Below are 27,147 nucleotides of genomic sequence, written 5' to 3'. Positions count from 1 at the left end.
TCGGAATTCGCAGTGGCGTGTTGGCTCTGCCGGCCACGCGGCCTCGGGATCGCCTCAGTGGTCACTCCGGGGATCGGGTCCGATTTGCGGCGTGGGCTCTGGAGTCAGATCTGGCCCCAACGTTGGATCCATTTTCTTAGCTGTGTGGTCGTGCGCTAGCGCGGGCTGGGATCAACTTTTTATAGGGGGTGCTTTGAGGATTACAGGTGGCAATGGCTGTGAAGGGCTAGACGGATCCAGACACGGTGCTGAGCGCTTTTATGGGCTTGGCCCACATGAGTTGGCCCATTTTTCAGATGAGAAAACAGAGTCTCCAGGGTGAGGAATCTCGCCCGGGGCCCCGTATTGGCAGGGGGCGGAGGTGGCTTGCTCCTCCGCAGCCTCAGTTTCCTCACCTGACAGGCTCCCCTAGGAGCCGCCGAGGCCCCGCCCCGCCCGGGTCCCGCCCCCCGCCCGCCCGCCCAGCGCCGGGAGTCTCAGCCCCGCCCGCACCGCGGCCCCGCACGCTCCAGCCAATCGGCGGCGACCGGCGTCGGGTGCACTCGGCCTCGCCCGCGGCCCTCCAGCCCCCGGCTCTCGCTCGCTGCGCGCTCAGTCCGCCGCAGCCTCCGCCGCCGGCGCCGCGCCTCCGCTCGCTGACTTGGTAAGGCTGGGCCGGGGCTGGCGGCGCGCGCGGGGAGGGCGGGCGAGCGGGCGCGGGCCTGCGGGCTGCGGCGGGCTCCCGGGTGGGGCGGCCGGGGACTGCCAGGGCCCGGACCCAGGCGGGAGCGGGGGCCGCGGGCCGCGGCGCGGAGAGGGAACCCCTAGCATACCCCCCTCCCCGGACGGCTGGGTTGTCAGGAGCCCGAAATGGGAGCGCGGCAGGAACTCCCCACCTTCCGCCGTGGATTGGGTCGTGGGGGGGGGTGGGGTCCGCCCGGGAGCCGATCTGCTCGCGGGCCTCCCGTGCGGGTCTGGTGCGGCAGCGGGAGGGATGCTCAGCTCTCCGGACTTGGCAGGATGCGCCAAGTTCGGGACTCCCACTCCCCAGGAGTGGATTGGGTCTAGGGTACGTCCAAGGGTCGGTCGGCCCGCCCGCCGGCACAGTGCAGGAGCTGGAGGGATGCTTGGGTCCCTGGATTTGGCAGGATGCCTTCGGCCTGGGGCTACTAGGGACGCCGGCTCCCTTTTCCTCTCATCCCACCCCTGTCTTCGGAATGGATTGTGGCTGGGGGTCCGTCCAAGGGTCGCTGAGGCTGCAAGGGGGATGCTCGGCCTCCCGGACTTGGCGGGGCGCCACCAACCCCCTTTCGATCCCTCCGCATCCCTTCCCCCTCTGGGGTGGATGGGGGCTGGGGGACCGTGCCGGGGTCGCGGACTGGTCCCAGGCGGGAGCCAGAGGGACTCTCGAGCCTCGGGACTGCCAGGTGCGCCGTCCACCCACTTCCCCGGGGCTGCCCCCGCATTGCAGCCGTCGGGACACGCCCTTGATGCGGGGCTCCCGGCGCGGTCCGAGAGCCCGCCGGGAACGAGGTAGGGGCGCCCGGCCGGAGTTTCCGCTTGCGAGCGCCCTCCCCGTCCCCTGGTCCGGCGCTGGGTGCGGGGCAGGTGGGCGCGGACAGTCCGCCCAAGGTCGCGCCGGGCCCCCGAGCCGCCGCGCGGGGCTGGGGGAGGGGCGTCACGTGACCAGGCCTGGGCTACCTCTCTGCTCGCGAGCCCGGACGGCGCGGTCAGGGCGCCGGAGCGACCCGGGCTCCCCGGCTCCGACGGACGCAGCCCCTAGCCTCCACTCCCTCCGCGAGCCTACGGCCGGGCCACTTCCTTTCGTTTTGCTGGGAAAGGCCGTGGGTCAGCGTCTTTGTGATGTAAATTGGTGGTTGGCGTGCGTTCCGCTGCGGTGGGGGCCGGCCTTACTCCTTCCACGCCGAGCTGCGCCCCGAGGAATCGGCCGGGTTCCGTACGGAACAGCCTCGGCACCCCGGACTCAGCACCAGGCTCTCGGTCCCTCTCGTGCTCCCTGTGCTGGAAAACTATTTTAAGGGCAGATTGTTGTGGGAAACTGGTAACTTTGTAAGTTACCGGGCAAAATGAAAATCCGTTGAACCTTTTGAGACGTGTATCGTGTTACACCACCTTCGGGCACCGGCGTCCGGTTTCTGGTCATTCCAGATATTCAGGCGCGTTTCTTCTCTTCCGAACCTCCAACCCAGTGACTAAAACATGGCCGAGCTCCCCGGTCGTTTTGTGCCAGCAAGCATCACACCCCCTCCCCAGAGCACTGAAGGTGACTCCGGGGAAGCGCGGCGTGCGGAGGGGGACGGTAATGCAGACCGGGAGGCGAGGCAGTGCGCGGTAGGAAGTCCTGTGGGGCCATCGTGACTCTTCCGAGCTGGATGCAGCCCTCAGACCGCGGGGTTTGGGGGGGTTGTGCCTCCGCGCGCCTCGGGGCTCCTCTTCAGCCAGAAACGACCGGTTTCCTTCCGGTGATGCACGGTTGGACCTGACCTTGCGCGCTGAACTCCGTCTGTTGGAAACCCAGAAAAGGGCCATCTTTGGGCGTGCACACACTTTGGATCAGAGTGGCAGAACTGGCCTCACGCACAGGCCGAAATAACCTTTCGAGTTTGTACTGAAAACAAGTGGCCCAAGCCCGAGGCCAAGGGAATAAACCTGGCGTCCCTGCTGCTGCCGCCCTTGGCCTGACCCTGGACCCGTGGTGAACCGGCGGTCAAGCCTGGGCCTCCAGGGAGCCCCGGGGGAGGGCCCGCGCTTATGCAACCCCGGCCCCTCGTGCTCATTCATAGAAACACTGTTAATGTTTCCTTGGGCTTCCCTGCGAGTCCCTTCCGGACACGCTCGGGGCGCGCGGGGGCGCGGTGTCGCGGTGCCTCCGTGGGACGGCCTCGGGCGCGCTCAGCCCTTCCCTGTCCCCAGGGTTGGCCGCGCGGGGCTCGGCCTGCCCACGGAGAGGCGCTGCGTGTCGCCGGGGGAGGAGGCCGGCAGCGCCGGCGATGCGCGCCAGCTCGCTCCGGAAGGTCTCTCCGAGCGGGGCGGGTGGAACAGGATCTGAGCGCCTGGGACGCGCCAGGCCGGGGGCGGGGCTCGCGGTAACCTTTCCCCTACTTTTCGCAGCCGTCACGTGACGCCCGCGGTGGGGGCGGGGCGGGGCGCGCCCGCCGCAGCTGCCGGCCGTGCCCTCGAGGACGCGTTCCAGGCGAGCAGTTAAAGACGCAGCCCGAGCTCCGGGGGCGGCGGGGGGCGGAAGCGCGCGCGCGCGGCGGCCCGGGGCTGCTTCTGCACTTGGATCCGCGCGGTCTTTCCTTTGTCGGCCCAAAGCGCTCGTGGTTCTGCGTGGCTGGGGCTCTGGGCCGGCGTTGGGCTGCTGGTGGAATTCTTTTCCGAATGCCCTGAGCCTCCCCTGGGCTTCTGCGGCGGAGACTTGGCTGTTTTAAAAGAGGAGTAACACAAGGCCAGGTCCGAAGTGACATCGAGGCGCAGAGGTGGCCTCCCCGCCCCGGCCCCCGCTCCCCAAACTACCCCACCGCCCTGACAGTCCTTTTGATGCCGGTAGGAGGACTCCAGGCTGTACAGGGCCGGGTGTTTGTTTTTCAAAGTCTGTTAATTAACGCAGGTGAGAGTATGTTCTGTTGATTTCAGACTTTCTGTTGCCTCTTCTGAACTTCACCTTTTACCCCCTGCAAATACTGGGAGGACCTTGGGTTCTCAGCAGACCCTGGGTGGAAGCCAACTGACCTTTTCGTGTGAAAGTGATTTGGACCCTCAGTGTTCCGGAATGTCCACCTTTAATGTTGTCTGGGTTGTTTTTCTGCTGAGGAATGTTTTTGGAAGTTAATCATTGAAAGAAATGTTGCTGCTGCAGTAGGCCAGGCTCTGGTGGTGTTTGCACGTGGGGGACTGGGGCTGGGATGTAGGGTGGCCGCTGCTCTCCCTGGGAGAGATTATCCAGTAGTTGTCAGACACCAGGTTACTTAGGTAAAAAAGGAGTCCACAGTCCCAGGATGGGGGTCCACCCACCCGTCCCAGGAACCCGAGTGTCACCCTCGATTCTTTCTGACTGTCCCCAAGTCCCACCTGTTACCTTTGCTTCCCATGTGGCTCTTAAACTCACCTTTGTCCTGATTCCTGGGAGCCAAAGTGGGTATTCAGATTTTATCTAAGGGAAGAAGGTGTGAGACCCTTTCTCGGAGGCATTGCTGCAGCGGTGGGGTCCTTCGGGCTGTTCAAGGGAAGCGAGGAACAGAGGAAGGAAGCCTTTGGGTTCTTCTACTCGGGACCCTTGCTCTATGGTGTTACCATGGCTGGGGGCTTCTTGGCGGAGGCCTGAAAGCTCGCTCCTTCCCACATCAAGGGACCAGTGACACCCTCCCACCCACCAGTATACTGGCTTCCTCTGGGGTTCAGGGTTCTTGATCTCCAGCGCACACACCTCTGCTCTGTTAGGATGTCCTGGTGGGAAATCAGTCCCATGAGGACCGGGGATATCCAGTTTCTGAGGAGTCAAGCTAGGGGTTAATTCCTTTAATATAGAAGTTCCTCCCTCCTGCTCCCACTGCCCCACTGAAAAGCAACACATGCTTATATTAAAAGCAAACACAGAATTGCCTTTAAGAAATTGTCTTAGGCTAGAACCCAAACTCTACTTTTTATGAAAGTCTTCCTCATTTATGAGATAATGCATCTGTCTCTAATTTTTCTAAATGTCAGCTCCTCTACTGCCCTTAAAAAGATTTAACATGAAGAGTTTTGGTTTCTTTCTGCTCTTTCAAAAGTGCCCTGTTGCATCATGGGAGGTACAATAAGGTATCCCAGAGATGAACCAGGAGCACTGCTACAAGCTGAATGCCAAAGTTAGATGCTCCGGGAGGTATCAGATCCGGAGGGCGTGGGGGGAGCCAGGAGAGTGAGCGGGGTGCGGGGGGGTGGTGTCTGGTGGAAAGGAGGCGGCAGATCCCCACGGAAACCCACGTTCCTGGAACATGGGACTGCCTTTGGGAAGGTACAATGTGTTCCTGCCTTAAAGGCCTCATGTGGCGTTGGACCCATCACTTTACGAGGGGTGGGCATTCTGCATGCTTTATGTGCCAGGAAACAGTCTTACGATAAGGTGATGACATTTGCTCAAGGTCTCTCTCTCATACACACACAGGCCTGAGTAAGTGGCAGAGCTGGAATTTGCATCCAGATCTGCGTTCTCCCAAGCTTGTGCTCCGTCCCTCTAACAGGCTTCCTCCCCAGACCCTGGTGCAGGCCAAGCCCTCACCCCCCCAACCCCACCCTGGCCCCCAAGCAGGCTGGCTGGATGTGACACTGAATCAGCCATGTGTGTTTCTCGATTTTCAGTTCCTCATCTGTCCAGTGGTGCCTCTGACCCCGTCATTCTGTCTCACAGGAGGAAAGATCCGGTCGTGGGTTCTAGCATACAAAACGGTCGTGGGTTCTAGCAAATAATACTGTGGCCCCAGGCAGGTTTTAGGGACCCGACTGAGCCCAGCAGTCCCTGGACTGGACCCTGGGGCTTGACAAGTTCAGCTGCACTTCTGGGTGCAGAGGTGAAGGGCACACATGGGCCATCCACCCTGCCCCTGGTTTTAGGAACATTTGTGGGAATGATGTCCTCGTGCGAGGTGCGGTTCAGGGGTCTCTCCTGGCCGTGGGACGACAGCCACTGGTGTGGCTGGAGGCAGGTGTTTCTCCAGTATGCAACTGGAGAAAAAGATCTGAACATGTAGTGCAGGAAATGGGCCTGCCGAGACGTCCTGTATGTTCTTTATAAAAATGTACCCTTGGCAGGGCTCCTGGGTGGCTCGGTCGGTTGAGCATCTGCCTTTGTCTCCGGTCCTGATCCCTGGGTCCTAGGATCGAGCCATGTCGGGGCTTTGCGGGGAGTCTGCTTCTCCTTTTCCTCTGCCCCCCCCCATCTGTGTTTTCTCTCTCTCAAATAAAAATGTTTTAAAAAACTGTGACCTCCAGTAACATTTCATGAATACTTTGTTCTGGCTCAGCTCCTGTTTCTCAGTATTTATCTGATCAGCCCTGACTTACTGAAGTGGGGCAATAGCACATGAAAATTTGAACTTGCTGGGGGCGCCTGGGGGGCTCAGAGGGTTAAGCCTCTGCTTTCGGCTCAGGTCATGATCCCAGGGTCTTGGGATGGAGCCCCGCATCGGGCTCTCTGCTCTGCGGGGAGCCTGCTTCCTCCTCTCTCTCTCTCTCTGCCTGCCTCTCGCCTACTTGTGATCTCTCTGTGTCAAATAAATTAAAAAAAAAAAAAAGAAAATTTGAACTTGCTGTATTTTTATAGTAGCTCAGTGGGCAGAAGCTGCGTTTTACCTGGAGCTGTAAAACGGAGTATAATGAATCAGAATTCCCTCTATAACCTGCCTTGACTCAGCATATTTGCCCCATAAACGTGAATGGTGTGTTATGATAGAGTTCACCGCAATGCATGAACTGTATGCCCAGTTAATTAATGCAAATATTGAATGCTCTGTCACATATTCAAGAGACAGCATTTCACAGGCACCTGGTAGCTCAGTCGTTAAGTGTCTGCCTTTAGCTCAGGTCATGATCCCAGGGACCTGGGATTGAGCCCCCGCATCGGGCTCCCTGCTCAGCAGGAAGCCTGCTTCTCCCTCTCCCACTCCCCCTGCTTGTGTTCTCTCTCAAATAAGCAAAATCTTAAAAAATATATATATAGAGAGACAGCATTTCCTTAAAGACCGTTCCTGTACCTTTCTTGTCCATGAAACCTTCCCAGAGACATCAAGTGAGTTTTGAGTCTCACATTCTTGGTTCTAAGATGCCTCCGTCAGGTTCGGGAAATGACGGGTATCTGTATAGCACTTACTGAGAAAACACAAGAGCACAGTTACGGAGAATCCCGTGTGGACACAGCTTAGGGCGTGTATATGCCCACATATAGGTGGAGAGGGCCTTTTTTTTTGTATCTTTCCATTAGTGCTAATTTGTGCCTGTACCTAACTTCTCACCCTAACTGTGAACACGATAGCAGGAATGCTGAATACCAAAGGAGCAAGAAGGAACCTGAGCAAAGTCATGAGCCCTGCTCCACATGCAGGTCTGGGGAGACCCCTGGGCTGTGCGATAAGCTTCTAGAACCTTCCAGGTATTTCCCTTGAAGTGCCGTGGGGAACAACACTGAGGTTGGCGTGGGTGCCACCTCGGTAGCCTTACTTGGCAGGAACGTTAGCCATCCTGGAGGCAGAAGCGGCTCTGTGCGGTTGGGCAGAACTGTCCCAGGCCCCGGTTGCTGGACTGCCGAAGAATAGGGTGTCGAGGACAACGTCTCTGTCCTCCAGGAAGGACCTGGCTGCAGGCTCTGCCCGTGGTGTCTCTTCCCGAGAGTTCTTCCGGGGGCCGTGGCCTCAGCATCCTCCCGTCCAGCTTCCTCCCTGGCTGAGGGATCCAGGTTCTGCTCCGGGAGACCCTGCCTGGTGTTGATGCTGTGCTAAGCCGTTGCTTCCTGTGGGGAACCTTTCCTCAGCACAGTCCCCACGCGGCAGCTGCCGCCTGCTAGAGGAGATGGGCCGCTCTTCCCCGGGTTCTGGTAGCAGGCAGGGCCCACTCCCGCGTGCGAGTAAATTGTGCAATTCTCGTGGCGAGGCGGGTGCCTGTGAATAATTTTAGCATTGGCACCCGTCGTGTTTGTAGTTACTGTAGTTTTATTGCTGACTGCAGTCACATCGTGTCGGTTACAAGAGAGTGACCTAATTTTGTATTTGTGTAGCTTTCGGACTCCTGCGTGGAATTTTTACCAGAGTCCCTACCATTGAACTCGGCGGGTTGAGCACGTGGGGTTTAGAGCTGGACGCGGGTCCGATCCCCAGCTCGGCGGTGTGCCGACTACGACCTTGAGCAGGTGTTTGACACCCTCACGCTGGTCTGCTCCTTGGTAAACGAGTGCGCATCCCCTGGCTTCTAGCGGGAGTGACGTGGGTCACGGGGGTGAGACGCCTGTCACCTTGGTCACCTCGTCCAGCCTGTGCCAAACAGTTTGGTAGGAGGAGTGTATTTTTACCTTCCTGGTTCAAAGCACAGAACACCACCTGTGGGCCGTTATCTGTCTATCTGCCTGCCTACCTTCCTCTCTCCTTATCTGTTGGTTTTAAGGCCGGTTTGAAAGACCTGGGACTGCCCATAATTACATATTTCACTTGGGTGTCACATGCGGGTTTTATTGTTTGTTTATTACGGGGGTGATTTCCACATCTGAATTTTCCCTGGGCCTGTTCTAGAAGCTGGCTAAGCACTTCGCATCATGCCAACCTTTTACCCCATTCCTTAGCCTGCTGCCTGTGGCAGGATCCGAGGGGTGGGGGTGGCACCGGGCCAGTCGTCTCCTGGAGGGGCAGGGGACCCGGCTCAGGGAAGGCTGGTGTTCCGACTGGCAGGCCGCTGACCTCGTTGGCAAAGAGTCATGGTGAAAAAGAGTTGTTTGAGGAGGAGAACGGAAGGACAAAGCAGGCTCCTCTGGAAAACAGACCAATTTATTGGCCAAAGATCCTGTGAGTGGCATTGGTCAGAGTCCTCAAAATTCATCTTACTGAAATGCAACAAGGTGGTGTAACGTCGCCCCTTCCAGATCCTTCACACAGCATCTGGTGTTGGAGACTGACTGTCCGTGCTCCTCACTGGATTCAGGGTGGAAGAAGGTGTCGTGTCCTGGAGACGCCCCCCACTTCCGCTGGGAGATTCAATGAAGGATGGATTGCAAGTCACCTGCCAGCCAGGGCCGGGAGAATCACCCGATGAAGCTGGTGGAAATCCGTTCTCCGGGCACAGGGGCTCCAGCGGGAGAGGAGTTTGGAGCTAGGTGTGAAGCCGGGGGAGGGGGATGGAAAAAGAGCAGAAGGCATCCCTGCCCTGGGCTGGAGTTAGCAGGCCCTTTGGTCATGGTCAGGGTGGGGGAGGGGTGGGGTGTGGGGCTGGCCCAAGGCGGGGAATGGGCTTGGGAAGCCGTAGGAACAGCCACAGAATAGACCAGCCATGTGAATGCATGAAGCTTGCGATAAATAGGTCGTTGCTCTGAACCAGAGCGCCTTGTGCTGGATCTTGGTGTCTGTCCTAGAGCGGATTAGGGTAAGGTGCTTAAACCTTCTGGGGCAGACCTTGGGGAACCTCTCCCCTGTAGTGGCCTTCGTGATTCCTAGAGTCGCAAGATCACAGGTCGCTGTGCTCAGCCTGGGGGTGGGTCGCCCAGGGGTGTTGCCGGCAAGGAGATCTGTGGAGGCCCCCTTCGGCCGGGACTCCAGGGGGGCACGCAGCACCTGACGCGGCCCGAGGGGATGTCTGCAGGACCCCTGAAAAGCAGCAGGTTCACGGCCTGCCAGACCATGCAGACGGGGGGTTTTTTGTCTTCTTCCCTACGTCCTGGCTTTGCTGCCTCAACCAGCCACTTCCAGTTTACCCCTCAGCGTGACTGGCAGGTGCAGCGTAAGCGGTGGCCTTCCATCCAGAAGTCCCCCAGGGGCCTTCCCCCAGCAGCCAGCCTGTGCTCCCGGAACGTGCTTCTGCCGGCAGTCTGTTCCCTCCCACTCAGATTTCTTGTCCGAAAGCCTCTGATGCAGCGATAGTTACTCCTCGGTGATGATTCGAGGGAAGAAATGAGTGACCGAAAGGGGACTTAAGCTCCCCTTGCAAATGTTTTCTTTGCCGCCTCTGCCTCCCCCTTGTCTTCTCTGCTTCTCTTACCCATGTTCTCTGCAGCCGTCTGAGAACTCGGGGCACAGGTGGCTCCCAGCGGGGGTGCCGTGTACACTTGGTCCCCGGAGAAGCCGCTTCAGTCCGCCTAGGTAGCTGGGTGCTCTGCAGGGGTGGGGTGGTGTGGGGACAGCGTACCTTTCCAGATGACCGGGTTCTGCTGCTGCTTACACCCAGCACGGGGGAGAGGCGTGGAGCGAGGACATTCCAGCCTGTGTGTGTCTGGGCCTGGCAGCTGGTGGCGGTGTCCCAGCAGGAGAAGCCGCGGCGGGGGAGGGGTGTGAAGCAGGCAGGATTCAGCAGTCCGTTCGCTTTGGTGTCAGTGGAGACGCGCATGCCACACCGCATGCCGTGTGTGTCGGTGGAGGTGAAAGCCCCAGCAGGGGCCTCTGGCGGGGGGCTGACTCCTGGGGTGCAGAGGGGCTGGAAGAGGAGCTGGCGACCCCCTGCTCAGAGTCCTGAGAATCCCGGCGTGGGGGGAGCGGCCGGAGCCGAGGAACTATGAGACTCTCCGCGCCGTGCCGGGCCACCTTATCCAGGAGGAGGAGAACAGAGACTAACGGCTCAGCTCTGCCCCGCAGGTGTCAGGTGGGACGTGGCCGAGCCCCCTGACAGCCCCAGGAGGCAGGGGGGGGGGTGCTGCCTGCTCGCCAGGGCCCCCCCCCCCCCCCAGGGCACTGCTGTGCCATGGCCTTCGCTGTGTCCTGCAAGGTTGAAGGGTTACAGAGAAGAGGCCGTCCCGTGTAAGCGGCCTGCATCCAGACGCAGGCCCGGCCTGCCAGCTGGCCCAGGGCCCTTCCTCTTCGTCCTCAGGGCGCTGGGTTTCCCAGCGGCGCTGACAGAATGGCGGGACAGCCGGGCCTGGCCAGGGACTCCACCCGGACACAGAGAGCTGGAGACCAGGCAGCGTCCAGTCCGCGTGGCCTGTCCACAGCGGCGGTTCTGTACTTAGCTGTGTGCCCGACCCTCTTAGGATTTAGAACTTGTGGGACAGAAACAGCCCGGCTCTGTAGTCCAGTAAGGTTCCCCGGGGGCTCTTTTGAGGTCCTCCTCATTCCTGGTTGTCTGGCCTGAATGAATGGCTTCCCTCCCTCCCCCCAGGGCAGGTGGCTTCTCTCCTCCCCCAGCCTCTGCGAGGTCAACCTGAGGGCAGCGACGGTCACTGTGTCTTCATCAGTTCCTCTGGCTGGCCTTTTGGGGAGACTCGGAGGTGGGGGAGGTGGCCCAGGTGGCAGGCTGCACCCACACCCACCTGGGTGCAAGGGGAGGGCGTGCCCAGCATCCGGGGCTGAGGCCGCCCGTCCCGCCAGGGTGCGTCCCGCCAGGGTGCGGTAGGTCAGCGGTGCTGTGATCCGACAGAGAGGCTCTGCTGTTGCTTTTCTGGGTGTCATTGGGTGGGTCGGGTAGACGCTTCCGTGTGGCGGATGCCGAGGAATGCAAGGGCAGGCTGGTGGGCAGGCAGCGGCCCTGGAAACGGACCCCTCTCCTGATTTCACTTGGTCTCCGGGCGTGGGGCCCGGGGCCTCCCCTTGCTCTGTGGGGGCTGGCTTGTGGCTTGTGGGGCTCGCCGGGGGCAGATGTGCCCAGAAAGGCGGCCACTGCCAAGCCCTGGAAGGGTCTGGAAGCTTTGGAAGTGAGTCTCCGAGTGTCGGATGGAGCACTGAGCTACAGCGGACAGCTGTTTTATTTTGTTCAACATATTTTAAGAAATGATTATGAGGGGGGTACCTGGGTGGCTCAGTGGTTTAAGCCTCTGCCTTCGGCTCAGGTCATGATCCCAGGGTCCTGGAATCAAGCCCCGTAGCGGGCTCTCTGCTCAGCAGGGAGCCTGCTCCCCCCCCCCTTCTCTGCCTTCTTCTCTGCCTGCAAATGAATAAAAAATGTTAGAAAGAAATGATTATGAGAGGATCACAAACCTACAGAAGAAAAGAGACCAGCCTAACAGACAACCCTCCCCCATATGGCCACTGCCCGACTTCACCAGTTCCCACGCATGGCCAGTCCGTGCCTCTGTCCCTCCACACCCAGGGGTTTGGAAGCAGACCCTGCACGGGACGAAGAATGAAATTGTGTTGATACGTATTTCGGTGTGCATTGCTAAAAGATGGTGGCTCTTTTTTTTATTAAATATTTTATTTACTTATTTGAGAGAGACTGAGCGAGCGAGACAGAGCGAGTGAGTGAGAGAGACCACGAGCAGGGGGCGGGCAGAGGGAGAGGGAGAAGCAGACTCCCGCTGAGCAGGGAGCCCGACACGACACGGGGCTCGATCCCAAGACCCTGGGGTCATGACCTGAGCCGAAGGCAGACACCCAACCGACTGAGCCACCCAGGCGCCCCTTTATGTGCAGGTCTTTTAGCAGATAACCACCATATCCTACACCCCCTAAAAATTTTTAACGTCTTCCTCGGATGCCGCGAGCTGACGGTGGCTGGGAGCAGGGAGTCCTCACTGCGCGGGACACCGGCGGCCCCGCCCAACTGCCTTATGTATTTGCAGAGAGAAGGTTAAGGTGTGTTACTGTTCAATAGACAATACTTCAGTTTCAGGAGGCAGCTTTCTTTTTCAGTAACAGCTCTTATGGCGATGCGACTTACCGGGCCATCCGACGCCCATCTTAAGTGCACGCATGCGAGGTCGTGAGTCTGTTCTCAGACGGGCACCCAGCACTGTGGTCAGGAAAGAAGCCATCCCTCCCCTCAGCCATCTGTCCATCACGGTGCCCACACCCCTCCCTGCCCTGTGGGCCCCAGCCCCCCTGTTCTGGACACTCCGTGTACATGGACGCGTGCAGCAGGCGGCCTGTCCGTACTAGAAGGTTCTTGAGGCTCAAGTCTCCTGTGACATGCTTTGTTCCTTAGTTACAGTCAAAGAACACTCTGTTGCTCTGTCCGGTGGATTGTTACGTTTTATCAGCTGCTCGTCAGGGGAAGGATGTTTTGGCTGTCTGTGTTTTGGCTATTGTGTGTCATGGCATCTCATGGACCTCTGCATGTGGGATTTTGAGCGGATACGTGTTGGGCAGCCGGGAGTGGAAGCGCAGGGCTGTGTGCTAACAGAACCATTTGAGAAACTGCCAGACCAGTCTCCAGCGTGGCCGGCCCATCGCACATCCCCACCCATGGTGCGTGGGGGTTCCGGGTTCTCCGCGGCCTCGCCAGCACCTGTTACTCTCAGTCTCATGGGTTCTGGCCGTCCTGGTGGGCTAGTGGTGGCATTTGGCCTTGGTTTTGATTTGCATTTCTCCAACGGCTACAGGAGGGCTCATCATAAGCATAGATTGTTTCTTTTTTTTTTTAAGTAGGCTCCATGCCCAGCACGGAGCCTGGCGTGGGGCGTGAAGGTGTGACCCTGAGATCTAGACCCCCGCTGAGATCAAGTGTCAGATGCTTAACCGGCTGAGCCATCCAGGTGCCCCTATAACCACTAATGTTTTTAAACGTGGGCTGTGGATGCTGGGAAAGGGATGGGATTTTCCCTCTGCTAGATTTGCAGGGGGAGTTTTTCAAACCTTTGTCAGCCGGTTCACTAGTGACCGCGATGGCTCGAAGCGGAGGCTGGCGCAGGGCAGTGGCTTGCCTACTGCAGAACTAGAGGAAGATTGTCCATCTAGGACTCTTATCTTTGGTTTTTACTGTGAACCAATCCAAACGAGCAAATCCTTAGTAAAGTCAGGGTTCTGATAAGGCCACTGACTCCCGGAAGGGAGGCTACACATCCCCCGCCCGCCCACGGTCCCCAGCAGAGTGTAGATCCGTGAGCGAGTACTGGACCCGTGAGCAAGTACCGGACCCGTGCCTTCGGATCGAATCGCTGCAGACGCTCTGTTTAAGTTCTCTCTCCTGCCGCTAATAATCCCTCGTGTTCATATAAAGCCCTTGCAAGATCTTACGGACCATCAAAAGGGTGGCCAGTCCGTAACTTTGCTCGGCTTCCTCTTCGGCAGAATCATCCCTGTGATGCCCAGCTCCTACAGCATGTGGAGAGGGGTCCAGGGTGGACCTAGAGGCCCCGGCATGATCCTTGAGCCACTTGGGTAGCTTTTCGAGAAAAGGATTCAGAGCTGTTGGGGTGCCCTCTTCCACATCCTGAACTCTCCGCAGGAGGCATTTGCTTGGAGGTCTCGCTGCTTTCAGGCTTGGGATCCATTTCCGCGACACTGGCCGGGCTACAGCGACGGGCCCCACGTCTGCGGAGTCACACCTGGGTCACCGGGGACACACTGCTGGTCCCGTTCAGCTGAGGTTATTCCCAGCGGATTGCGGTTTGGCTGACTTGCTTCTTCCCTTCGTAATGATCAAAGTGGATTCCTAGGTTTGTGTGCAGACGCTGCCCAGGGCTGCCCACCCCAGCCTCTCCTTCTGCCCCCAACAACGTCAGATGTGGTGGGTCCACACGACACTTCTCCCCTCTCACACCCCACCTGTCCTCCCCACGCAGTGACTCTCCTGTGTCGGGGAGGGGCTCCCCTGAGCGGACGGTTCTAGCCAGAAGCCCCAGGGTGCTGCTAAAGCCTGTCTGGTGTGGCTTGTCCTCCTCATGTCCCCACTCATGTCACTCTGGGCCACCGTCTCCTGGAGGACTGGCGGCCTCTGCTTCTTACTGTCTTGCTTCCCTGCCCTGCCATCAGCCGTGCTGCAGCCAGAGAGCTCTTCTCTTCTTAAAGATTTATCTATTTGAGAGAGAGAGAGAGAGAGAGCGAGCGCACGGGCAGGAGGGAAGGCGAGAGGGAGAATCCAGGCAGACTCCCCACTGAGCACGGAGCCCGGTGCCTGATCTCACAGCCCCGCCACCAAGAGCGGGACGTGTCACCGACGGAGCCCCCCGGGCGCCCCGAGAGTGGACATGATGAGAGCAGAAATAGTAACTTAAAGCCCTTGGACATTTCTCCTTTACCTTTGGTGTAAAACCCAGCAGCCTCCCCGGCTGCCTCTGAGCTTTCGCTTGCGGAAGGAGCAAATGAATGTAGGCTGTGTGCCCGTCGGGGCTCTGATGGGGCGTTTGTTCCAATGGCCGAAGCAAGTTTGGCTTTTTTACTGGGCATGTCTGACCGCGCGGCACCTGCTGGTGTGTGGGGGGGGTCCTCCGCCCGCGCCCAGCAGGCGTCGGCAGGTGAGAACGGGAGGCATAGCTGGAGATCAGAAAACACACACACGATGGTGGACTTTTGTTAGGGTTCTTGGAAGCTTCCACCCACTCTGCTCGCTTCCTTCGAATGGTGGGTCGCTCCGGCACAGTTTAGCAAGAGACGGCTCGGTCCCACGGCTCCAGAAGGTGGCAGAGGGGCCGGCTTCGCGGGAGGGAGGCCATGAGGTGTTCGGGAGTCCCCAAGGAAGAAGACGGGAGCCCTGAGGAGGGGCACGGGGATAGACCCGGCTCTGAAGCTGTTGAAAGGAAACGCGTTTCTAGTCGTTGGGGCGGGACAGGTAGCCCAAGTGGGCCTGCTTACAGGGGGTTAATGCCCCCCTAGTTAAGGTTCCACCCTATGGGATGTTGACCCAAGTCCGTCACAGCCTCCGAGGAGGAGGAGGAGGAAGGGAACTTGGCTCCGTCCGGAGACACCCTTAAACACCTATTCCTGAGGATTCCACGCGTCTCCTTTCCATGGAGTCTTGTGGTGCCTGAGATGGTGTCCAGAGAGCCCCACACGCGCCCCAGTGCTCCTGCCTGGAGATAAGGGGCTCAGAGCCATCGTGGACTCATCTGGGGACCCTCTGGGTTTCTTCTGCGCCAGCCTCCAGATGGCTGGTGGGTGGGGATGAGATTGGCCACCAGTGAAATGGCCACCAGCTCCCAGCGTCGGCTGGGTGTGGCCAGGGTTGCTGTCCTGGGGGGATCGTTCGGTAGGACGGCTGGGGCCGGGCATGGGGGTTTGCGTGGGCCTGGGGCCTGGAGCCCTGTGGTGGCGGTGGGGGGGGGTTCCACTCCTGGACTCTGCTGGCCACCCCCGGCCTCCCAGCAGAGGCGACAGTGGGCTGTGTAGTGCTGGACAGGACGGGGAGGGGGCGGCGGGGCCCATCGTACCGGACCTGGGTCTGTGAGTGGAACATTAGGTTTGGGAAACGGCCGGGAAAGACGTCACGCGGGACGAACCTCAGGTCCCGGCGAGGGGTTTCCTAGTGTCCCGTCATGTGCCGGCCCCGTCACACTCTCCGCCCCTCCTCTTCCTCCCAGGACGTTGCCGAAGATGGCAGAAGCCCACCAAGCCGTGGCCTTCCAGTTCACGGTCACCCCGGACGGGATCGACCTGCGGCTGAGCCACGAAGCCCTCAAGCAGATCTATCTGTCCGGACTGCATTCCTGGAAGAAGAAGTTCATCAGGTTCAAGGTGGGCCAGCGCTTGTCTCAGTCTGTGCGGGGCTCACGGGGGCAGGCGCTGGCGCGGTGGGCGTGTTTCGGAGAGCCGGTCCTGCGGGCGATACTCCCAGGGCACTTAGGACACGCTTCCGCTTACATGCCCGCGGCCCGAGTTCTGGAAGAAGTGCTGTAAGGCGGGCCGGGGCGTCGGCATGCTCTGGGGGTGAGTGAGGGCACAGAAAGGGCAAGTGACCTGCTCAGAGAAGCGCAGGAAGGACTAGAACCCATGACTCTGGGTCCAGAACTCTTGACGCCTTCTAGAAAGAGGACGATCTCCCAGCCGAGGGAAGGCGGGACCTTATCTAACAGGTGCCTCGCTGATAACACGGCCGGATGGCGAAATCCCGGCGTCCATCCAAGCAGAGGCAACTTCCCCTGTTCTCAGTTCTATTTCCCTGAAAGACTGAAAAGTCTTTCCCCTGTTCTCAGTTCTCAGTTCTGTTTCCCTGAAAGGCTGTTTCTACAGTTTTTAATCAAGCACGATTCTCGTTTCTTCCACTTGTTCGTAGTTGAATTGACTTCGAAAATCGCAGAAGGAGGAAGAGGCGGGTTTAGAAGGAATTCAGTGGGGGAGAGAGTTCAGCGTTACCTGCCCGGGGAATGAGGAAAACAGCAAACTACAATTGTTCTCCAGTTTCCTCGTGGCTACGAGGAGGAGCCAGAATAGGTGGGAACAGTGAGTCAGAGAAGGGGGACAGGCCCTGGGCAACCGGCCGGCTGGACAGGCGCTGCCCGCGCAGCTGGTGGCCCCCACAGCGGCCCCCGCGGTGGAGGAGTCGCCACCTACAGGAGGAAGCCCGCATTGCCACCTGACCTTGCCCAGAGCAAATCCTTTTTACCCTCCGATCCCGGAAAAGGGAGACTTGGGTACAGAGCTGTGGCGTCAATCCCTGTAAGCCACTGGAAATGCTCATTTAAAGATGTTGTCGTTGTGGGGTGCCTGGGTGGCTCAGTGGGTTAAAGCCTCTGCCTTAGGCTCAGGTCATGATCCTTGGGTCCTGGGATCGAGCCCCGCATCGGGCTCTCTGCTCAGCAGGGAACCTGCTTCCCCTTCCCTCTCTGCCTGCCTCTCTGCCTGCTTGTGATCTCTATCTCTATCAAATACATAAATAAAATCTTTAAAAAAATTTTTTTTTTAAATCTACACTCTTAGCAACTTTCCTTTAAAAAGAAAAAAATCCGTTGGTAGGCTGAGGGGGCAAGACCAGTAGGCTGGAAGAGAAAAGATAAACCGTTCACAGCCACGCCTGACCGAGTGGTTACAGAGCACTGCGTGGCTCATAGCTCAGAGCGGCTGCAGGGGGAGGCTGGGGGGAGCGGGAGACCTTTTATCTGGGCCCTTCCTGCCTCCACTTTAATGTAACGTCACAGAGTAGGTGTATGTGTCTATCAGAGAAACCAGGAGAACTCCGACTTTTTAGAAGATGTCTTTCTTACACTTCTAGGCAATAGGAAATCCAGGGAAATGACACGTGAGGGTCCCCGTAGCTCCTAAAAGAATTCAAATAAACTTTGAGAGTTTTAAAATCCATTGTCTTGGTCAAATTGATTGCTTGTTAAGACGGCTTTAGTAAGATATATTTTGGGGGGGTGCCTGGGTGGCTCAGTCGATTAAGCGACTGCCTTTGGCTCAGATCATGGTCCTGGAGTCCTAGGATCGAGTCCGTCATTGGGTTCCCTGCTCAGCATCCCTGCTTCTGCCTCGGACCCTCCCCCTTCTCATGCTCTCTCTCTCTCAAATAAATAAAAATCTTTTTTTAAAAAAAGAATTTTTTTAAATTAGAGGTTTTAAAACACAGAAATGAAGAGAATAAGGAGCCCCAAGGCTCACCTGGGTTCCAGAATTTTGTTTCATGTCTGCCTTCTGCTCCTGCCACTTCTTTGTGGTTTTTAGGGTTGGGAAGTAGGGGGGTTTGGCTGAGGGATCGTACAGCAAATTCTTTTTTTTTTTCTTTTTTAAAAGATTTTATTTATTTACTTGACAGAGAGAGATCAAAAGTAGGCAGAGCAGGAGGCAGAGAGAGGGGGAAGCAGGCTTTCCGCTGAGCAGAGAGCCTGATGTGGGGCTCGATCCCAGAACCCTGAGATCATGACCTGAGCCGAAGGCAGAAGCTTAACCCACTGAGGCATCCAAGCACCCCCAAACAGCAAATTCTTAATGTGGAGAGCGGTCTCCTGAAAATACTTGGGTGTTGAGAAGCCTCTTGATTCAGGAGTGGCAGGAGGGGTATTTGGAGGCTGGGGGTCTTGGGGCATCCCAAGTGTAGCTGACTGGGGAGAGGACTTCATGGTTGGTTTAGTGACATCCTTAACTCAAAGGTGTCATGAATTAGTCTGGGTGGAGCTCAGGAATCTATGTTAAACTCATACATCAGATGATTCAAATGTCCTGGGGTCACTCTCAGGGTATCTGCTTCAGGGAGGGATTTGGCTCAGAAGTAGAGGAAGAGAAGGGGCTGGAGGCTGTGGGGAAGACCTTCTACAGTGGTCACTTAGTCATGGTGAGCTACAAAGGCCTCCCAGCCACTGCCGTCATGCCACTGCCCCCATCACCAGGGCCCGAGGACTTCATGGGTGGGACAGTACTCACAGTCCGTGTTCTGTTTCTAGAATGGCATCATCACTGGTGTGTATCCGGCGAGCCCCTCCAGCTGGCTTATCGTGGTGGTGGGGGTGATGTCAACCATGTATGTCAAGGTCGACCCCTCGCTGGGGATAATTGCAAAAATCAATCGGACCCTGGACACGACGTAAGTACTCTTTTCAAATCTCCAATTGTCTAGGAATTTAGCGATTTTTGTTGCTGGTATTTTTATGTCTTTTCAAATATAAGGACCGTTACTGTGCTGATTCCATTTGAAGCTTGCTTGGCTGTTCTCCTGTAGGCTTTCTTCTGTGTATAAGGCCCTCAGGGAGTTTGGGGTCCCTCCTGGCCCTTTCTCCGAAGATGGCCTTGGTCCTGGCTGCTCTGGGACGTCGTGTCAGGACCCACGGTTGTGGTCAGTGCACTTTGCCTGGCTCGGGAATCCTCAAAAGGAATTTCTGCTCTAGGAGCTGGTCCTGGACATGATCAGCTCTTTGCACTGGCGTCTGTGACCCTGAGAACTGACTGCTCTGGGGGACCTCAGCCCCTTAGCTCCCTGTCAGAGTGGCTGAGAACCCCAGTGGGAACCCCTGTGCTCCTGAGAATTTCCAGTCCGGCTGAGTTGCTCGTGGCCTCCATGCTGCCTTGAGAGCACTGGCTTGTGGCTTTATGAGCGTCTGCAAGGCCTCGAATAAAAATTCCATCATTGTAGGGGAAGCGTGTCTGGGCTGGACCCCTGCCAGATTCCCTGCTCTGCCTGGAGGCCAGGGAGGCCGAGGCAGGGACCCTGACACTCCGGGGAAACCCTGCTCCTCCTGTTCTTGTGAGCCCCGCAGACAGCTGGGTGGCCGTGCGTTCGGTCGTGGTGTTTCTGCGTGCTTTTCAGACTCTGGTGCATCTAACACAGTTTTAATTTACTGTCCACCATGGGCTCTTAGCCCTGGATTATGCTTAGAAGTATTGGCTATTTAAAGCCCTTTATAATCTGGGTCTTTATACGATTTGTTTCTTTGTCCCTCTAAACCAACTGAGGTGAACTGGGCCATGCCTGGCCCAAATTTAGAAAGACCAGGTTAGGGGTCAGCGTCTTCCCAGGCTCAAGGGTCATTCTGGAACCGTCTCTCTGGAGAGCACCTGCCGACTGCCCCAGGTGGCTGTTTTCACGAATGCAGACGTACTTGGCTGGGTTTGCTCTGCGTCCGTCCAGGCTCTGCAGCCTCAGAAGGAACGTGTTCTTTAAAAGAAAGCTTTTTCTTTTTCTTTTTCTTTTTTCTTTTTTGTGCTAATACTGTTCATTGATGCGCCCATGTGTCTATTACCAAAAAAAGTCACAACACGGGATTTGACAAGTAAGTTCTGGAGCAAAAGTATTTTACTTTGAAGACCATTTGTTTCAGTGTTACTTAACTATCGGAAGGTATTAACTTGGTGGTTTTTAAATATGGGAGGTATCTCTAGGCTACGTCTGTTGGTCGTTTTCATAATTTGAAGCACGCCAAAATAATTTTTAAAAACGAGCTGTAATTGACATACCACATTATATTAGTTTTAGGCATATAACATAGTGATCTGGTAGATGTACGGAGCTCACACTGATTACCACAAGTAATTAAGTGATGTCACCACATGTACATACAGATTTATTTTTCTTGTGATGAGAACTTTTAGGATCTCCTCTCCTAGCAGTTTTATTTATTTATTTATTTTTTAAAGATTTTATTTATTTATTTGACAGACGGAGATCACAAGCAGGCAGAGGCAGGCAGAGAGAGAGGAGGAAGCAGGCTCCCTGCTGAGCAGAGAGCCCGATGTGGGGCTCGATCCCAGGACCCTGAGACCATGACCTGAGCCGAAGGCAGCGGCTTAACCCACTGAGCCACCCAGGCGCCCCTCTCCTAGCAGTTTTAAATATGCATTATGTTATTGCTAACTATAGTTAGCATGATCCCTAAATCTTTTTTTTTTTGGTCTTATAATGGGAAGTTTATACCCTTTTATTTTTCTCAAGATTTTATGTTTTCAGTAATCACCCTGGGGCGTGAACTCACAGCCCTGAGATCAAGTGTCGCGCACAGTCCTAACGGAGCCAGCCGGCCGGGCCTGGAAGTTTGTGCCTTTGGACCACCTGCCTCGTTTTGCCCATCCCCCACTCTCTGGATCTAGGAATTTAGATTTTTGTTTCAGATTCGACATATAAGTGAGATCCTACAGGATCCGTCTGTCTCCGTCAGACTTACTTCGCTTGGTGTAATGCCCTTTAGTCCGTGCGCCCATCAGTGGGCACGTAGGTGGTTTTCGTGTCTCAGCTGTTGTGGACGTTGCCAGATGGACTTGGGGATGCAGGTGTGTTTTCAAGGGACTGATTTCCTGGGGCACCTGGGTGGCTCAGTGGGGTAAAGCCTCTGCCTTCGGCTCAGGTCATGACCTCAGGGTCCTGGGATCGAGTCCCGCATTGGGCTCTCTACTCAGCAGGGAACCTGCTTCCCCCGAATCCTGCCTGCCTCTCTGCCTACTTGTGATCTCTCTCTGTCAAATAAATTAAACAAATCAATTTTCAAAAAAAAGAAGAGAGAGACTGATTTCCGATAAATACTCAGAAGTAGAGTTGCTGGATCATAGGGCAGTTCTGTTTTTAGTTTTTTTGAGGAAGCTCTATCTTGTTCTCCATGCCGGCTGCCCCAGCGGTGCCTGAAGGTTCCCTATTTTGCCAACATTTGGTGTTTAAATCCCTTTTATTTTATAACTAGCTTGTGGTTTCTAAAACAACTGGAACGAAAAACAAGACCACAGAGCTTTGTACGGTCCCGTCTTTCCCATACGGCGTGTCTCTTTCCTTAGCAAGTGAAGGATTGTCTCTCTTGAAGTTTATTACTTACATGACCATTTTGCGGCTGGTGTCCGACTCTCGATTTCAGCTCAGGTTGTGATCTCAAGGTCCTGGGATCGAGCCCCAAATGGGGCTCTGCGTTGAACAGGGACCTGCTTGAGATTCTCTCTCTCTCTCTCCTTCTCCCCCAACCCCTGCTCACGCTCTCTCTCTCAATAAATCAATAAAATCTTTTTTTAAAAAGATTTTATTTATTATTTATTTGACAGGCAGAGATCACAAGTAGGCAGAGAGGCAGGCAGAGAGAGAGGGGGAAGCAGGTTCCCTGCCGAGCAGAGAGCCCGATGTGGGGCTCCATCCCAGGACCCTGGGATCGTGACCTGAGCCGAAGGCAGAGGCTTTAACCCACTGAGCCACCCAGGCGCCCCAAATCAATAAAATCTTGATTTTATTGATTTTTATTATAAAATAAATGGTCATTTTGTAGCATCAGTTTCTTTCCCGCCTGGATCCAAATCAGGCTCTTTTGGTAGAAGCAGCCGCACTGGTTTTCCCGAGTGACCGGAGCATCTGTGAGTCCTGGCCATATCCGAAGTGATGCTGGAGGAAGGAGGGGCAGGAAGGGAACGGCCCAGAGGTGCGGTGGACACCCAGCTAAGGCAGTGTGCCGGTGGACCCGGGCCGTGCCGGTGGACCCGGGCCGTGCCGGTGGACCCGGGCCGTGGGTTTCACCGCGGACAGCCCACCACCTCACACGTCCCCTGTCCCCGTCCCCGTCCCCAGACGCTGGAGGAAGTTGCGCGTTTCCCCCCGAGGATGCAGGACGCTTGGTTTGCCCCAAGGACGGGAGAGCAGTGCCTGAGCCTTTGAGAGCCGGGTTGGCACTCAGGGGTTGTGGCGTGCTGTCTTGGACTCGGAGCCCTCGGTCCCCCTCGTGTGGAGGGAAGGCTGCTCCGGTTGGCGGCGTGGGGTGGCCCCACTAACGTGGGCTCGGCTCGTGTTGTCTCCCCAGCAGCTGCATGTCCAGCCAGACGAAGAACGTGGTCAGTGGCCTCCTCTTCGGCACGGGCCTGTGGGTGGCCCTCATCGTCACCATGCGCTACTCCCTCAAGGTGCTGCTGTCCTACCACGGCTGGATGTTCGCCCAGCACGGCAAGATGAGCCGGGCCACCAAGATCTGGATGGTAAGGGATCCCCGCTGTGCTCGTGGCACCCAGCTGCTGTGGATGGTTTCTGAGTGCTTTTTTGGGGGTACGCCTGGTGCGCGCCAGGCCGCCCAGCTGGTAGCGGCGTGCACGGCGGGTTGGGCCTGGGGGTCAGTACGCACATGGGGAGCCACGGCCATTATCAGCGCTGCACACTTAGCTCCCCGCCCTCCCCCAGAGCTTCCTCGTGTCCCACCCCGCCTTTCCTTTGTGGTGAGAGCTCGTAAGTCAGATGTGCCATCTTAGCGGAGGCTTAAGTGCGCCAGAGCAGCCCCGTGCCCCCGACAGCCGCCAACCCCCTCGCCACCGTATTCGCCCTTCCCGGTCTGGCTCGTCTCGCTCAGCACCGGCTCTTATGTGGGTGGCTTTTACTTTGAAAGGGGGATCCTCGGGGACTTTTCTCCCCTTGCACACGGGGTTGGTTGCTGCGGGGGGGGGGGGGGGGGGGTTGAGTCACCGTGACTGCAGGCCGAGGAGTGTTTTCCTTCCACACCACTGGGGTGTTTTGAACGCGGCATATGGGAGCCTGCTGGGCTTGCTGTCCAGGTTCTCCATCGAAGGAAGGCGGCGCCACTCGTGCCGCAGCTTTTCTGACTGGCCCCAAGGCGGGGCTTCCGTGGTGTCCCTCGCTGTTCTGCGGGCTCGGCTCCATTGCAGCCTCAGGGTCCCTTGGTTGCCGTGTGCATGGAGGCTTGTCCCACTGTCCCCCAGTGACCACTCCTCCTCCGGGCTGACCACCATTCCTGGGGGCTGCTTGTGAGAGGCACCCGCACGCCTGGGGCCCACACACACCCGTGGGCTTCGCTCACCCCCAGGCAGACTCCCCGCGCTCCTCTGGGTGTCAGACGGCTGGTTTCCAGAGAAGCAGAATCAGTCCCCAGGGGGCTCTGCGGGGGCGCCCAGACCCCTTCTACAGAATGTGCTAACACGTTCCCCTAGAGGGCATATTCCTGGCTGAGTCCCCCGCTGCCCCCTGCGAGCCCGGGGAATTTCCCGGAGGTCTGGTCAGCAAGAGATGACCCGTGGTTAGCACCAAGTCTCCATCCTTTGGGGTGAAAGCAAGGGCCGAGAGTAGACACATGTGCGCTGTCCCCTAGGAGGGACGGGCCCCACAGCTGCTGCTCCTGGGGTTGGCTTGAGGTGCAGCCTCCCAGCTCGGCCCCTGCGCTGCCCCCTGGCCAGGGCTTGGAGCCGGTCCTCAAACCCGGAGCCTGGCAGAGGTGCGGGGGGGATCTTGGCCCGAGTGCGGGAGCACAGTCAGCCGGCAACCTCCAGGGGCCCACCCTGGCCGGGGCATCTCAAAGCTTCCGCCAGCCTTGGGGTGGTTTTGGGTGGGGTCACCTGGTTGTTGGCAAAGGCCTGTGAGGTACGGGGTGGAGAGCGGACCGGAGAGGGAGACGCGAAGCACAGATAATCGGGAAAGAGTCAGCAGGTCGGGAACGGGCTCTATGTCTTTAACATGGTCTCTCCTTTTCAAACGTGCTTTTTTTTTAAGAGTATGGTCAAGATCTTTTCGGGCCGAAAACCCATGTTGTACAGCTTCCAGACGTCGCTGCCACGCCTGCCGGTCCCAGCCGTCAAGGACACCGTGAGCAGGGTAGGTGTGGCCTCGAGCTCCCTGGGACGCCCCCTCCAAGCCACCAGGTGTCCGGGGTTTAGGGTTGCTGACCCGATGGCGGCCGGTTGTCCGTTGGCTGTGTTAGGTCTCAGCAGTGGACTCGTCCGGCCGTTGTTAGAGATCTCTTCCTTTCGGACATATCGGCACACGTGAGCTGTTTTTTCTCTTTAAAAGCATCACATTTGATAGTTCTGCACAATTTTTTTACACAGCTTCATTGTAATATAATTCACGTATCATACAGTTCCTGGAAGCATCCGATTCAACAGTCTTTGGTATGTCACGTGACTAGTTTAAAATTGCGGTGTATACCTATGTAACACGAATATGACCGTTTTAACCACTTTAAATGGTGCCATTGTGTGGCACTGAATTCAGTCTCATAGTGCCATCTCCACCACCGTCTAGTTCTAGAACTTTCCATCACCCGAACCCCACCCCCGTCAGCATCACGCCCCACTTCACCCCCCCTCAGCCTCGGCACCCACAGCCTGCTCTCTGTCTCTGGGGGTTTGCCTCTCCTGGATGTTTCCAGTACCTGGAATCCCGCGACATGTGGCTCTTAGACTGTTTTGAGGCTGTGTCTCTGCCGTAGTGTCTGTCCGTGTATCTTGCCTTTTAACGACCGAGTGATACCCGACTGGGCGGTCGGACCCCACCACATTCATGCAGTCACCTGTAGCTGGACACTGCAGTTGTTTCCACTCTCGGGCTGTTGCGAATGCTTTTGTTCAAGACCTGCTTGCCGTTGTGCTGGGTGTGAGCCTGGAACGCGCAGCCCTGGGGTCTGACGGGACCTGTGCTTCATGCGTGGGAGGACCCGCCAGGCTGAGCCCCACAGCACACACGTTCCACTGCAGCCGGCGAGGGCGGCCGTTTCTGCCTGTCCTGTGGCCCCATTTTAAAACCTAAGTGGGACATGTCTTGGCTTTTGAATCCCAGCCTTGTTATTTCCTCCCTCTTGACCTTTTCAAGTTCCCTCTCATATCTGCTCTCCTGTGCCCTCCTCACCTGTGGCCCCACGGCCACGAGCCCCATCCCGCGGGAGGGCGGCCAAGCCACCTGCCGCTCTGCCTGCCGGAGCCCAGCGCCCGGCTTGACGTGCTTCGGAATGTGATGTCCAGTCCTACTCCTGTGCGTCTCACTTTGAGTCAACTTGAAAACCTGAGCAGTTGCTCTGTTTCAGGAATGGCGGCTACTTTTAAACATTCAGGGAGGGGTCCTGGAGAGCTCCCTGCCACCCCAAAGCTGTGTTCATAGCAGACAAACTTGGCTGTGTATGCATTTCCTGATAAGCCGGTGGCCTTACTTTCTAGATTGCTTGTGTGCGTGGCAGCAGTTGTTGACGATGGTCTCAAAAGCCCACCTCCCTATCTGTGACCTGCCACCTAGGCTCTCTGACTTCAGGGCAGGGCTGGTCAAAGTCAGGGGCCTCCCCAGCCCTGTCCCTGAAGACCTGGCCTTGACCCGGGGCTTGGCCTTCCCGGTCTCTGGCTCCTCATTCCTGCCCTGGTATCCCGGCCTCGCCCCACATACCTTCCCAGCCCTGTCTTGAGTCACTGTTGAGTAGGTGGGAACAGGGCTTTCATTAAGGGCCAAATGATGGGTAAAGCCGAGGGAGACATCCTTGCTGGACGATCCGTGATCTTGTCACTCCGGGGATCCTGGGGATGCTTGTCTGGAGAGCTGGAAGGTCAGTGAGGGACAAAGGAGTGTGTTTGTGTCTTTGCTGCTGATGTAAAGCCGTCTGGTTAACTTAGTTTAAGGACCTGCAAAACCAGCTTGGTGGAGTTGTTCCTTTTTTTTTTTTTTTTTAAGACTTTATTTTTAAGGGGAGCCTGGGTGGCTCCGTCTGCTAAATGACTGACTCTCAGTTTTGGCTCAGAATCGTGAGATCAAGCCCCGTATCATGCTCCCCCCGAGCGTGGAGCCTGCTTGGCATTCTCTCTCTCCCTCTATGCAACCCTCCAATTACTCATCCTCTCTCTCTAAAATAAATAAATCAACCTTTAAAAAAAATTATTTTTAGGGGCGCCTGGGTGGCTCAGTCATTAAGCGGTTGCCTTTGGCTCAGATCAGGATTCCAGGTCCTGGGATCTAGCCCTTGCATCGGGCTCCCTGCTCAGGGGGAAGCCTGCTTCTCCCTCTCCCACTTCCCCTGCTGTGTTCCCTTTCTTGCTGTCTCTCTCTGTGTAAAATAAATTTAAAAAAATTTTTTTAAATTATTTTTGATTAATCTCCTTTCCCAATGTGGGACTTGAACTCACAACCCTGAGATCGAGAGTTGTGTGTTCCTCCGACTGAGCCAGCCAGGCATCCCTACTTGGGGAAGATCTTTAAATCTTGTAAAGATGTTTACATTCTTCCTAAGACACAGATAAGGGGTCTGTGTTTGAACTTGGCGGGTGTGCTCTGTGTCAACCCTAGTATCTGGAGTCCGTGAAGCCTCTGATGAAGGATTCCGACTTCAAACGGATGACGGTTCTGGCAGAAGAATTTGCGGTCACCCTTGGGCCCAAACTGCAGTGGTACCTGAAGTTAAAATCCTGGTGGGCCACTAACTACGTAAGTGCACCTGCTCGCCGTCCGTTGATGTGTTCGCATGCCAGTTTGTGCCACGAACCCGCCGAGCCTCTCCGCGTGGGGCAGGCGAGAGGAGCCCCTTGGTGGGCCGTAGGAGGTGGGGTGCAGGAGGAGGTGTTCAGTGTGACTAGAGGGAGCCAGAAGCCGGCGCTGGAGGTGGGCTGGTGCGCGTGCCGTTTAAATCAGGCGCCGGCTGCAGGGGTGTGCTGAGCTCGCACTTGGGCTTCGGCTCCCACGTGGGCTGTGGCGCGT

The 27,147-nt window shown here is 57.0% G+C and overlaps 1 protein-coding gene across 3 annotated transcripts in view; it reads left to right on the top strand.

Moving 5' to 3' along the window:
• Positions 1 to 503: 503 nt before the first annotated feature.
• CPT1A (carnitine palmitoyltransferase 1A) overlaps positions 504 to 27,147 on the top strand; it is a 49,764-nt gene continuing 23,120 nt past the window's right edge. Inside the window, exons 1-6 of one of the 3 annotated variants that reach the window (XM_059150018.1) lie at positions 504 to 643; positions 15,896 to 16,049; positions 18,689 to 18,828; positions 22,502 to 22,673; positions 24,190 to 24,291; positions 26,740 to 26,877. In XM_059150018.1, coding sequence (XP_059006001.1) covers positions 15,909 to 16,049; positions 18,689 to 18,828; positions 22,502 to 22,673; positions 24,190 to 24,291; positions 26,740 to 26,877 — 693 coding nt within the window. In that variant the 5' untranslated portion in view covers positions 504 to 643; positions 15,896 to 15,908. Of the gene's footprint in view, positions 644 to 3,245; positions 3,611 to 15,895; positions 16,050 to 18,688; positions 18,829 to 22,501; positions 22,674 to 24,189; positions 24,292 to 26,739; positions 26,878 to 27,147 lie in introns of those variants that run through there. The other 2 variants (XM_059150020.1, XM_059150008.1) reach the window with 2 other exon arrangements.

The sequence above is a fragment of the Mustela lutreola genome, chromosome 1 (assembly GCF_030435805.1).
Source record: "Mustela lutreola isolate mMusLut2 chromosome 1, mMusLut2.pri, whole genome shotgun sequence".
Classification (NCBI taxonomy): Eukaryota; Metazoa; Chordata; class Mammalia; order Carnivora; family Mustelidae; genus Mustela; species Mustela lutreola.
Note: the sequence above shows the minus strand (reverse complement) of the source record. Positions and strands in the feature narration are given on the sequence as shown.